This window comes from Myxocyprinus asiaticus, chromosome 39 (genome assembly GCF_019703515.2).
Source record: "Myxocyprinus asiaticus isolate MX2 ecotype Aquarium Trade chromosome 39, UBuf_Myxa_2, whole genome shotgun sequence".
Lineage (NCBI taxonomy): Eukaryota > Metazoa > Chordata > Actinopteri > Cypriniformes > Catostomidae > Myxocyprinus > Myxocyprinus asiaticus.
Window position 1 is genome coordinate 885,079 of NC_059382.1, and position 14,189 is coordinate 899,267.

At 40.3% G+C, this 14,189-nt stretch overlaps 1 protein-coding gene across 1 annotated transcript in view; it reads left to right on the plus strand.

Moving 5' to 3' along the window:
- Nucleotides 1-6,302: 6,302 nt before the first annotated feature.
- Nucleotides 6,303-14,189, plus strand: part of LOC127430054 (phosphatidylinositol 3,4,5-trisphosphate 5-phosphatase 2A) — a 53,051-nt gene continuing 45,164 nt past the window's right edge. The window contains exon 1 of the mRNA XM_051679491.1: nt 6,303-6,608. Within this exon, the coding sequence (XP_051535451.1) occupies nt 6,454-6,608 (155 nt within the window). The 5' untranslated portion in view covers nt 6,303-6,453. The remainder of the gene's footprint in view (nt 6,609-14,189) is intronic.

A 14,189-nucleotide genomic window follows, 5' to 3' on the forward strand; every position in this document is an offset into this window, starting at 1 on the left:
TGTGGACTTTTCAGACAGTCCCTTACCCAAATTTCGAATTTCAATTAAATTTATCAGCTTGGGTAGTCCCTTTTGAATGATTTTGCCGTGATGCCATCTGATCAGTTTAAATATGGGACGGGTGGCAACCCTATTCATGTGCTAAACCCTTAAAGAATAGTTCACCCAAACTAGAAATGTTGCCTTTATTTACACATCCTAATGTAGTTCCAAACCTGTATGCTGTTATTTTTCCATGAAATGCATTTTTTTATTTAAAGAATATGGCTCCTGTTGCATAGATATGATGTCATGACGTTTTATTCGCTCAAAAACCAACAACGTTTGATGTATTCATGTCTATTCCACGCAGTGTTTGTCCAATATTCCAATATTTGATTTGAGAGTTGCAGCAAGGGCAAGATTATCACTAAATAGTGACTGACATTTGTTATAAGACTTCAGAAGACTTGAAATTTACATTTAAAATAGTGCTCAATTCATATGGACTTCTTTTATGACAATTTTATGATGGGGAGGAACTTTAGGTGTGATCTTTAGGGGGGTCATTTTGATCTTTAGGGTGGGCAGCTGGTTGTCGCACTGTCGGACATGAATGGGGGGTATTGGTCCTTCATGATTGTGTTTGGGCATCAATCCAGGGGGTTGGGGCACAAGGAAAATTTAGGGGGGTACTGCGGCCATGCTTTTTTGTGTTGTCCTTTTTGGAACTTTATGTGGTCACTATGAATGTCCGATACTATTGTCGTTAGAATAGTATCGGACATTCATAGTGACCACATAAAAAAAAATATTTTGTGTTCTACAAAGAAAACAATAAACCTGCACAAAATAAATTAATATAATAAGTATTATAATAATTCTGTTTAGAATATGTTGTATTAATAAATTGTATACTATTCGCAAGAAGCAGCAGTGTCGAGGATTTTTTTCTTGTTTATTTACTTCAGTATTTTTTCCTACAGACCTGCTGATAATCTCTCAGGTGTACAAGGTTTTCTTCTTCTTTTTTGTATACTTTGTGTTCTACAGAAAAAATAACAGCACACGGGTTTTGAACAACATGAGGGTGAATAATGGGCTACTTTACACCTAAATAATAATAATAATAATAAATCTGGAGGAGTCGCATGGCGCCATGGGGGGTTCGGACATGTGAACGGAGAGCTCTGCGCACTTTGCTAGTTTTTAATACTTTTTGTGTCATAAACCGGTGAGATTCGATACACCCTGTTCCATAACTGTTCTATGAAGACAATATGTCAAAGAATTCAAAATCCTCGGACTCTGGAAACATTAAAAGACACTTACAAGCTCATGCTAACACCCCTGACAGGGCAGCAGACCGGGGACTCAGTTTGGACGGTGCGGTGGGAGAAATTCAGCGTCAACTGTCGAGCATGTCCGCACTGCTGGCAAAGGTCGTTGCTGACTTGGAGAATCTTGCTGTAATATGTCGTTCGATCATGGCCATGGAGACAAAATTAGTTGGTTACAAGAGTGGGGGACGTCGAGGAACAGACCGATTATCTGGAGTCATCGGAGAGGGAATTATCTGCTAATCCGCTAGAGACCAAGACGGTCTTGGAGCGCATTTGGGGGAAAAGTTGGAAGACCTTGAGAAACATAACCGGTGAAACAACATCTGAATTGTTGGAATTCCTGAGAACGGAGAAGGCTGAGATATGGTGAAATTCCTAGACGAGCTTGTCCCGAGTCTGCTCGACATAACAGGCCATAAGCTGGAAATCGAGCGAGCTCACAGGGTTCCGGCTCGGCGATCTGATGAGGGAGACAGGCCCCGATCAATTCTGGCCAAATTTCTGAGATCATCCGATAAAGATCTGGTGTTTCGTGAGGCGAGGAGTAAAGGAAGGCTTTTTTGGAAGAACCACAACATTTTCTTGTTCCCAGACTTGACAAGATAGAAACGTGATCGATTCAAGGAATGCAAGAAACTCTTACATCAACGGAAGTTCGCTTTTGCACTGATTCTATTGGACCCCCTCTAGATTGTATAGGCTTGGTCTTAAAGACACACCCACCTGCTGGCGATGCCAATGAGAAGATGGAGACACAACCCATGTTTTTTGGGGGGGTGTTAAGATCCAAGAAGTTTGGTTGAAGGTTCAGAGTTTTATATGTGACGTTTTGGGCACTCAAATTTCATTCTGCCCCAGACTCTGTATTTTGGTCGATGGGGCGGTCATAAATTTGGGGGATAAACACATACAAAATTGGGTTCTGACCAGCATTATCATTGGCAGGCAAATTATTTTAAGGGGATGGAAGTCGGATGGAGCGCCCTCATTTCCGGAGTGGTGTGCGGAGATGGGGAGGGTGGCAGCTTTCGAGGAGATGTCAAGCAGAATGCTGGGGGTTCAGAATTTGTTTGACAGTAAGTGGGGCAATTACTTGGTGTTTTTGGGGGACTCTCGGGGAGGGGCAGTGGAGAGAGCTGTTAAATGTAAAATGGTGAATAAGTCCCCGATTCCCAGGCTGATTTTAACTGGAAATATCACTGGCCTCTGAATGCATGACACTTCATAAACACACGTCCTGTAGACTGTGAATATGGAGTGAATGACGGACATCACAGCCCTGCTGTAACTGTACTAGTTCTGTTATTAGAGTACTGGAGGTTTGCATGGCATGCAAAGAAGAAACTTGACTGATTGGTCACAAAATCATTGCGTAGTTTCTACCTGCCTGACATGTGACTAAAGACAAAGTTCAAGTTATGACAAGTGTTGCATTGCTGTTTATAAACGCGTTACACTAAATGCTTGAGCTGAACACCTCGTGATCCATCTGTGTGTGTGTTTGTGTGTGTGTGTATACAATTTATTTCAGTTGCACTCTGTGTTTTCTAGCACACAGAAGTCAGACAGTAGCAGCTGTATCTCTTTCTGTCACAAATACTGTATAGTCCATGTTCATGCCTCTGACAAAAACAACAAAAAAAAACAAAGTTCAGCACACAATGGAGGACCTGCAGACTGTTGATGATGGGTTGATGTGGTCTAGATCATCCAATGGTCCTGGTCATGATTGGCTCCTTCCATGCCGGCCCATGATATGCTTAATGTGTTTAATGAAAGAGCCTTCATTTTTATTAAAATTAAATTAAAATTACATTAAAGTAATCTTTGGTTAAAATAGTAGACCTACAATAAAACGGTAAACTAAAAGCACAGATATATTAATAATTAGACCTGTTGCAATTATTACACCACCTGATAGCGATCATTTTATCAAACCGTGATTATTTGAGATGACTGGAATTATTGAGCACTTTAAATTCTAAACACATTTGACTAATTTTAAGCAAATACACAACATGAACGCCATATAGTTGTGTCTCTAGTGAACGCAATAGAATCAAGCATCTAGGCTCTACAATACGAGACAATAGGCATCCCATAAGGACGTCAACATTTCTGCTAAAATACTGGATGTCCCGGCTCATATGGGACAGTTGGCAACCCAGAATGTCAGCATGTGCAGTTGGATATGTCTGGACTGTGTCAAGTGTAACGGTGAGCCAGCTGATAGATAGCTGTGCAATGTGTATAAACCTCACTCTCCTGACCTCAAGAGGTGCACTAGCGACTGACGCTAGAGGCTGTAGCCTTTAGCCTCCTTGTTAGCGCACCCGCCTCCCATACCAGAGACGCCGGTACGAGTCCCGTACGGAGCGGGTAGAACAGGAGTGTCACAATGGTGCCGTGACCCAGATGGGAGTGAGGTTTAGGGGGGTGAGTGTAACGGGAGCCAGCTGATAGATAGCTGTGCAACATGTATAAACCTCACTCTCCTGACCTCAAGAGGTGCACTAGCGACTGACGCTAGGGGCTGTAGCCTTTAGCCTCCTTGTTAACGCACCCACCTCCCATGGCGGAGATGCCGGCTCAAGTCCTGTACGGAGCATCAGGTAGAATAGGAGCATCACACAAGCTTTTCAAGCAATTGTTTTGCTGCTGTCAAACACGGAGAAAAGTGATGCAGTTTATGCGGAATTTTTTTGTGTGAAAATTATACAAATTTCCAGTGCAGTGGGTGGAATTTTAAGACGGTCCCTTACGTACGACAGACAATGACGGCACATCTGAGTGTTCTCTGGCTTTATTCTGTAGCTACAACAAATGTTGACTCTTTTAACTCAAATGTTTTATGCCCGTTTAGTATGGTTATATACTCTTTAATTGTTCTAATGATATATTTGTAAGATTTTCGCATTGAGAGAGCATGACACAATGACAAGAAATGCCACTGCAAATGCAAAAAAAAAAACTTTATATCTCGTAATTGCAAGTTTATTTCTCGAAACTGCAACTTAATATTTCGCAGTCACGCTGAGTGACTCCAGTCAGGTCTTCTAAGCAACCAAATTGGCCCGGTTGCTAGGGAGGGTAGAGTCACATGGGGTAACCTCCTTGTGGTTGCTATAATGTGGTTCTCGCTCTCGGTGGGGCACGTGGTGAGTTGTGCGTGGATGCCACGGAGAATAGCGTGAAGCCTCCACACGCGCTACGTCTCCGTGGTAACACACTCAACAAGCCACGTGATAAGATGCACGGATTGACGGTCTCAGACGTGGAGGCAACTGAGATTCGTCCTCTGCCACCCGGATTGAGGCGAGTCAATTGGGCATATCATTCTTAGTAATGTATTTTTTTATTTTAAAGTAAACTATAAAATCAAATATTTTATGTAATTGTTTATTTTCACAATTTAGTAGAATAATTGAATAACTGAACAATGACAGAATCCCAGTCAAAGAGATTAATCTGAAAAGTAAACTTATTCTATGAATTATATACTGTGCAGGCCTATGAATATATGCATATAAAGACATGAAGGCAAGCCATAATAGCAATACTATGAATATAGATTGAATTCCACTCAATTAGACTACTAGAGAATAGCGAAGATGTTTGAAATGTCCATCTAATGCATCTAATAAAAACAATGTTTTTTACTCCATAAATCTAAATATTTCACTGTGTCCACAGATGACACGAGTTTAGTTCAGAGGAAGGAATCTGTGGGTAAAACAACTGAAACAGACGGCAAATGCTCAAAAATATATCAAGTTAAATTAAAAGTGCTATAAGCTATTTTTTTCATGGAAAAGTATGCAAAAATGTTCCTACTCCCTTAAAAATATTAATGAAATAAGTGCCTTGAGATATCTCACCGGTCTCTGTGACAGCTGTAGACTTTCACCTGTCAATCAATTTGCTTGTTCTCATAGTGTTGTCTATGAAGTGGATCATTGAGGCTGTGATTCATTATGTTTATCAGTTGAGGGCGCTAATGTGCCACTGTTGAATTTGACAGCCACAGAAACAAACAATGCTGCTCTTTTGCTCTGTTTTGGTCTCAAAGTTATCTTTGGAGGTGGGGTTTTTGAATGAGGGGGCGTGGCTAATTCAGTGGCTCAGTCACATAAAAGCTTCAGAATGCTAAAATCGCTTACAGCATCTTTAAAGGAATAGTTCACCCAAAAATTAAAATTCTCTCATCATTTACTCGCCCTCATGGCATGCCAGATGTATATGACTTTCTTTCATCTGCAGGACACAAATTAAGATTTTTAGTAGAATATTTCAGTTCTGTAGGTCCATACAATGCAAGTGAATGGTGACCAGAAATCACATGTAGGAAACAGATGTAATCCATAAAACTCCAGTGGTTTAATCCATATCTTCAGAAGTGATATGATAGGTGTGGGTGAGAAACAGATCAATATTTAAGTCCTTTTTTTACTCTAAATCTCCACTTTCACTTTTACATTTAAAAGTCACATGTGGTGCCTGTTTAGTTTCACATCTGAAAGTGAAAATTGAAGTGGAGATTAAAAATGGGCTTAAATATTGTTATGTTTCTCACCCACACCTATCATATTACTTCTGAAGACATGGATTAAACCACTGCAGTCTTATGGATTACTCCTTTGCTGCCTTTATCTCCATTTTGGAGCTTCAAAGTTTTGGTCACCATTCACTTGCATTGTATGGACCTACAGAGCTGAAATATTCTTCTAAAAATCTTCATTTATGTTCATCAGAAGAAAGAAAGTCATACACATCTGGGATGGCATGACACATCATTTTTGAGTGAACTGTCCCTTTAAGTCCTGTTGTACCCTATATCAATACACTAAGTTAGTGCATAGTTTAACAATAACAGTTAGTGCACATGAGTTAGTGACGTAGAAAGAAGTTTGATATGCATATGTGTGAATGCTATCGTGTGTGTGTGTGCGCCCCTGCTGTTGAGTGAGTGTGTGTGTATTTTTCTCATGGAGGATTTTCAGGAACTAACAGGAAAGCAGGAGAAGCTCTGAAACTTTACACGCTCTGTCGCGCTGCGTGTGACGCGCGGCCTCTCGAGAGTGTTTGGAGTGGATTTGGACTATATTTTGGACTATAATTCGTTGTTTCGGCGATGGCCGGTGTGTGTGCTCCGGTTCCGCCGCTCTGGTATCACCGGGATCTGAGTCGCGCGGCGGCGGAGGAGCTGCTGGCGCGCGCCGGGCGGGACGGGAGTTTCCTCGTGAGGGACAGCGAGAGCGTGAGCGGCGCATACGCGTTATGCGTGCTGTAAGAGACACTTATAACGCATACATATCACTTTATATATCCATAACACATTGTTTTACACGAGAAATGCGTGTGAGTGTGTTTGTGTACTTTCTTTATTCTCCCTCATACTGTCTACGAAGAAAGCGAGCGACGCGTCGCGTCATATTGCGCGTTTGCAGTGAAGACTGTTTTAATTTGGAAACAAAAGCAGTTTGTGTCACAGAATGAGCGACAGAATGTTATTTTGTAAAGTTGTAGTACATATAGTTGATATTTTGATAGTTTGGATAGTTTAAAGGTTTTTTTTTTAATGTGTTTTGGTCAGTATTCAAGTAGTCTTCACTAAATGAAGGTGTGACTGTGAAGTTTGTTTTGTGTCGTGTTATTCGATTATAAATGCGTGTTGGCATAGTTTAGTTTTGTTATAAAACAACGGCATGAGGGTTTATGCAATGCACAGCAAATTTTATTTACTAGTTGGAAATCCAAACACTTTCAGTTGGCACGCGGGAGCCACAGAGATCACGTGACCAGTTTGACCTCAAACTCATCATGCATAAAAATGACCACACACATACATACATATACTCACACACACTCACACACACACTTACACATATACTCACTCACACAAACACACACTCATACTCACACACACATACACACATTAATACACTCACTCACACTCTCTCACACACACACATATACATACTCACACACACACACACACATATACTCACTCACACAAACACACACTCATACTCACACACACATACACACATTAATACACTCACTCACACTCACTCACACACACATACATACATATACTCACACACACATTAATACACTCACTCACACTCTCTCACACACACACTTACACATATACTCACTCACACAAACACACTCATACTCACACACACATACACACATTAATACACTCACTCACACTCTCTCACACACACACACATATACATACTCACACACACATACATACATATACTCACACACACATTAATACACTCACTCACACTCTCTCACACACACACATATACATACTCACACACACACACACTCACACACACACTTACACATATACTCACTCACACAAACACACACTCATACTCACACACACATACACACATTAATACACTCACTCACACTCTCACACACACACATATACATACTCACACACACACAAACACACACTCACACATACATATACTCACACACATTAATACATTCACTCACACTCTCTCACACACAAACATATACTCACACACTCTCACTCTCTCTCACACACACACACACACACTCACTCACTCACACACATATACTCACACACACTCGTACTCACACACACATACATTAATACACTCACTCACACTCTCTCACACACACACACATATACTCACACACACATATACATACACACACATACATACATATACATACACACACACACACACATATATACACACACACTTACACATTACACACTCACACATACATATACTCACACACACATACACACATTAATACACTCACTCACACTCTCTCACACACACACATATACTCACACACTCTCACTCTCTCTCTCACACACACACACACACTCACTCACACACACATACACACATTAATACACTCATTCAACACTCTCACACACACACATATACTCACACACTCTCTCTCACACACATATACTCACACACACTCATACTCACACACACTCACACACATACACACATTAATACACTCACTCACACTCTCTCACACACGCACATACTCACACACTCTCTCTCTCACACACACACACACACACACACACACATATACTCACACAAATTAATACACTCACTCATACTCACACACACTCTCACACTCTCTCACACACACACACACACACACTCTCTCACACTCTCACACACACACACTCTCTCACACTCTCTCACACACACATTCACTCACACACACACACTCACACACACACACACACACACTCATCCCTCCTTTTCTTTAAATGTGTGTTCCAGTGAGACACTTACAATGGAAGTCAATGGGGTCAATCTGTAAACATTAAAATACTCACTGTTTCAAAAGTATAGACACAAGACACAAGACGTGTGTTAACATGATTTTACTGTGATAAAATCACGTACTAACCGCATCTGTGGAAAGATATCCACCTTATTTTTCAGAGAAACTAGGGCACTGCCATTATCAATCTTGAATGTGGACCGCTTCCGGTATCAGCCACTTCCGGCTAATTTAGCGATACAGAAATGCTACATTATGCTGCTTTATATTACAGGCTGGCAATATATGTCGTCATATTATTATCATTAATTATGATTTTCAAAAACTCATTGGTTTTGAATGCATATAGTTTTACCGTATATCTCAATATACTGTTGCACAGGCAGAATGAATGAGAGATCAGGCGCTGACAGGACGGTCCTCCTCGCCGTCTGACATGCTTACACAAACTTTACACAACCAGCAGAAAGAAGAAAGCCGCAGGGCAAATGCTGCTTTGACTTTCTTTGCACCTTGTTTCATCTTGGCAAATTAATAAACATATTTTACTCTCCGTTCTTGTCAGAGAGCATTCTCTCTTTCTTAGCGGTGTATAGTAAACAGACACGCAGATCTCGCATTCAGCACGGCTTATGAAACATCGCCTCTGGGAACAAATAAAGGCATCATCGAAGGTTGTGCAGGTACATATGAACGGAGGTTATTAGACACTATACATACAGATACAAAACACACTGAATGCAGAAGTTTAAAATCTCAAAACGATTATTTTCTCGCGCACATGTTGGGTTTCTCTCGTGCAGTTTCGCTTTTGACACTTGTTCAGTTGACAGTTAGTGAAATGGTAGATTGTCCGTATCTCTGCCAAACCTGTCTCACCTCTTGCAGGTGAAGTCGCTTTTCTCCGCACAGTAAATCCGCTCCCGTGTTTATCATGCCTGCGACATGTGTCATGCGTGATGAATAAGCGTGCATTGCTCCACAGAATCGGTTTCCGTGCGAAGATGATTAGAGCGTGTACCACCTGGACATTTATATATGGCGATTGTAGCCACAGGAAGTGGGGGAAATTAGTGAAGTTTCAGGAAGTGAAAAATAAAAACAAAAAACTGCATTAATTGCGTTAATATTTTAAAGTGTTAAACAGTTAATCGTAGAATGAACATAACATGAGCATTTATTAATCTTTAGTGTTAATTTCAACATATATTAATACATTTATAAAATCAAAAGTTGTATATTAGTTAATGCACTATGAGCTAACAATGAACAATTGTATTTTTATCAACTAACATTAACAAAAATGAACAAATAGTGTAAGAAATATATTGCTCATTGTTAGTTGACGTTACCTAATGCATTTACTAATGTTAAGAAGTGTAACTTTATTATAAAGTGCTACTGTTTTGGCACTGATTGTGTCCAGCTGAAGTGTGTGATGGGATGCAGGATTATGTGTGTTTCTGACGGGACCGGAAGAATCCTACGGACATAACACGTGTACATGCGTGTACAACACGTCTCTCAGTGTTTGTGCAGTGTGTCTGGACTGGCACCACAGATGAGCTATTTTAAGGGTAGTGCCACTTGTTAACCAGCTGTGTTGACTGTTGGGTAAAAAGCTAGTGTACATCCTGTTGTATCCAATAATCAGAGTGCATTATGGGAATACAAATTGTGAAGAACTAAAAGACATGAGCAGATTGACTTTCAGCTGCTCCTTGATAGACGTCTTTTAACATGTTTCTCTGTGTGTGATCTGTTTGTGTTGTTCGGTTCAGGTCAAATCTCGGCAGGAATCATTTGAATATCTGTGTGCTGATAAAGTCAGTCCAGAAACACAAGCATGAGACGTTTACAAACTTCAATGAGCAAACAAAATATGAGTTAGCTAATAATGCTCTTGTTTGAGGTGGAAAGACAGTGTTTATTGAAGTGTTTATTAAGTCAGGCATCAGCATCATGAAGAGGATTGTTGTGTGTCATGCATAAATCCACGGAACTTTCCGTGCTTTCCAAATGAGACTTCAGTGTCTTTAGTTTGGGCATCAGGTGGCATTTTCCATTGTAATTTCTCGTAAAATATCTTCATCAGGCTGTAAGGGAAATGAGAAGACACTGTCAGCAATTCCAAGAAAGAGTTTTGTATATCAGACAGGCTGAATTCGAAACTTTCATCACGTGTGTAAAAGTGTGAACGCTGTTTATTTACAGTACATGAAGAAATTAATTAGTGTCACATTATTTTCATGTCCTCACATCAGTGATCACAGAACACATTCAAACAAATTATTATACAAAAAATTTATTATGAATGAACAAAAATCACAAAACAACCCTCCTGATTACACACCAGTCATCACAGTGTGTATGTGCTGCGTGCTGTGTGCATGCTGTGTGCGTGCTGTGTGTGTATGTGTGTGCTGTGTATGTGCTGTTTGAGTGTGTGTGCGAGTGTGTGTGTGTGTGTGTGTGTGTGTGTTTGTATATATATATATATATGTGCTGTCTGAGTGTTTGTGTGTGTGCTGTCTGAGTGTTTGTGTGTGTGTGTGTGTTTGTATATATATATATATATATGTGCTGTCTGAGTGTTTGTGTGTGTGTGAGTTTGTGTGCTGTCTGAGTGCGTGTGCAGTGTGTGCTGTCTGAGTGTGTGTGCAGTGTGTGCTGTCTGAGTGTGTGTGCAGTGTGTGCTGTCTGAGTGTGTGTGCAGTGTGTGCTGTCTGAGTGTGTGTGCAGTGTGTGCTGTCTGAGTGTGTGTGTGTGTGTGTGCTGTCTGAGTGTGTGTGTCTGATGTGTGTGTGTGCTGTCTGAGTGTGTGTGTGCTGTGTGTGTGTGTGTGCTGTCTGAGTGTGTGTGTGTGCTGTCTGAGTGTGTGTGTGTGTGCTGTCTGAGTGTGTGTGTGTGTGCTGTCTGAGTGTGTGTGTGTGCTGTCTGAGTGTGTGTGTGTGTGCTGTCTGAGTGTGTGTGCGTGTGTGTGCTGTCTGAGTGTGTGTGTGTGTGTGCGTGTGTGTGCTGTCTGAGTGTGTGTGTGTGTGTGTGCGTGTGTGTGCTGTCTGAGTGTGTGTGCGTGTGTGTGCTGTCTGAGTGTGTGTGTGTGTGTGTGCAGTCTGAGTGTGTGTGTGTGTGTGTGCTGTCTGAGTGTGTGTGTGTGTGTGTGCTGTCTGAGTGTGTGTGTGTGTGTGTGCTGTCTGAGTGTGTGTGTGTGTGCTGTCTGAGTGTGTGTGTGTGTGCTGTCTGAGTGTGTGTGTGTGTGTGTGTGCTGTCTGAGTGTGTGTGTGTATGTGTATGTGCTGTCTGTGTGAGTGAGTATGTATGTGCTGTCTGTGTGAGTGAGTGTATGTGCAGTGTGTGTAAGTGTGAGAGAGTGTTAGTGAGTGTATGTGCAGTGTGTGTGAGTGTGTGTCAAAGTTTACACAGATTGTATCATGTGCATCAGCAGTATTGAGTCAGTGTCTTGGTTTATACCTAGAACTGGTTAACCATCTTGACACTGTGTTTAACAGTTTCACTCATTGAGAGGTCGTGACATATTTCCAGCAGTAGTTCAAATTGTAGGTTTATTTCTTATGCAATAGATTAAAGGAATCTTTTGTGTTTGGCTCTGTGTAGCCTACAGCATCTGTGACGAGCAATTCTCGTCCCACAGTTTGTTAAAAAAAAAAAAAAAAAGAAAAAGAAAAAGTGCAAATGTAGTGGAGTGTATAAAAGCGGAAATGTGAAGCTTGTATTGTTGTTGAGCACTTACATGAATTTTTCAGTATAAAAGTGTGTTTTTTGAGCTATGAAGTTTTAAAGTGGTTTTGTGTTCATGATGTTTAAATGTAACCGTAATTGAACTCGTACATATAATTCAAGAAATAATATTTTTAGGGCGTTTTCACGCCTAGTTCATTTGAGCACTCCAAGCACTCTCAGAGCGGTATAACGTGTAGAAGGACCCAAAAGCAGCACCTCAGGAGGTGGTCTGAGTACGGTTCGTTTGTGGGTCCTTTTGTGTGTTCGATTGATTTGTGCGACGTGAAAGTGAAGAGGTACCAGTCCACTTTGTATTTTATGACATAAGTACCTCGTGGCTTGCCATACATAGCTGCATTACATACTTCATATTCCAGTCACAATTTACTGTCCTCATATGGGAATTTTAAGCAAATATAGATATACCATGATTACCATGACGTGTTTTTGCGTCTCATATTCCATTCTTGTATTATTTGAGCATTTGAGCATGTTAAGATGAACCGCTTTAAAGTGCTCTGATGGGCGTACCGTCTACGGATGTTTGCGCCAAATTCCCACGAAAATACAAGTGAGGATTTTTATAGTTTCACTTTCATTTTATTTGCACAAGGGCGAATGTTCTTGGCTCATACACACAATGTAAATGACTCACAGGAGGAGACGCTTCATTACTCTCGAGATGATAGATGAAGAAACATATTTTCAAATGCACAAAGAATTTCAAATGTTTTCCTACGTGCGAAATAAGGGCTTGTAGGTTTTTATCGGAGAGCCTTAACATAATGTGAGAGAGTGAAAATTTAGGACAGAAATACAGTATACATTATTACTATTGCATAATGTAAAATAATATAGGTGGTGTTGTCTGGGTTTCATAAATGATATAACATAAGATATTACTTTTTATGTAATTCTATCCCTGTGCAGTAATTTATGAAAAAGGCTTTAAAGCCTTAAAATTAATCATATAGCCCCATTTTATTATATGATTTCAAGTTAAATATCAATAAATTACTACTAAAGGTGTAGGCCTATCTGTCATGAGCATACGTGAACTTTAAGAAGTGTGACAATTTCTCAGCGAGTTCAGTCGTGGGTTCGAATCCAGGGTGTGCTGAGTGACTCCAGCCAGGTCTCCTAAGCAACCAAATTAGCCCAGTTGCTATGGTAACTTGGCTTAAACGCTAAGTCTTGTGGCTTTACTTTCGAAACTGTGTATACCTTTGTATATACACCGTGTTTACAGAGTTTTAACCTTTATTCTAGTTTAATGTCTTGCCCAGTGGACTTCCATTGTAATTACTAGAAACATGATTTTTGTTTGTTTTTACAGAGTGAGAATGAGTCATAATTATTGTCTGTGGTAATCAACAGCATGCCACAGATGCAGTTTAACTTGTATTGAACCCAAAACATTCCTTTAACCCTTAAATGCATTGGCTGTTTCCCCAAGCTTAGTTACATTACCAGGTCTTTAGTGGGTAATTAGAATTTAGATGATGCAAGAAATGATAGAACGGGATTAATTGCTTCCACACTGAAATTTTATGAGACTCAACTGTCTGTCAAACACATATTGAGCTACACATAACTCATAAGAAGCACATCAGTTACACATATGTATTTTCTCAGGCTCTCTTTGAGTCTAAATAGATGCACAACTTACATTATTTCAGTAGTACACCCAAATGACAATAGTCATATTATACTGTTCATGTGTTAAACTTGCTATAGTTTACTTCCATGATGCTTCTTTGTCAAATAGCAATGTCAAATATAAATCAAGTCATTCAGTGAAACATCAGCGCCACATTGAGT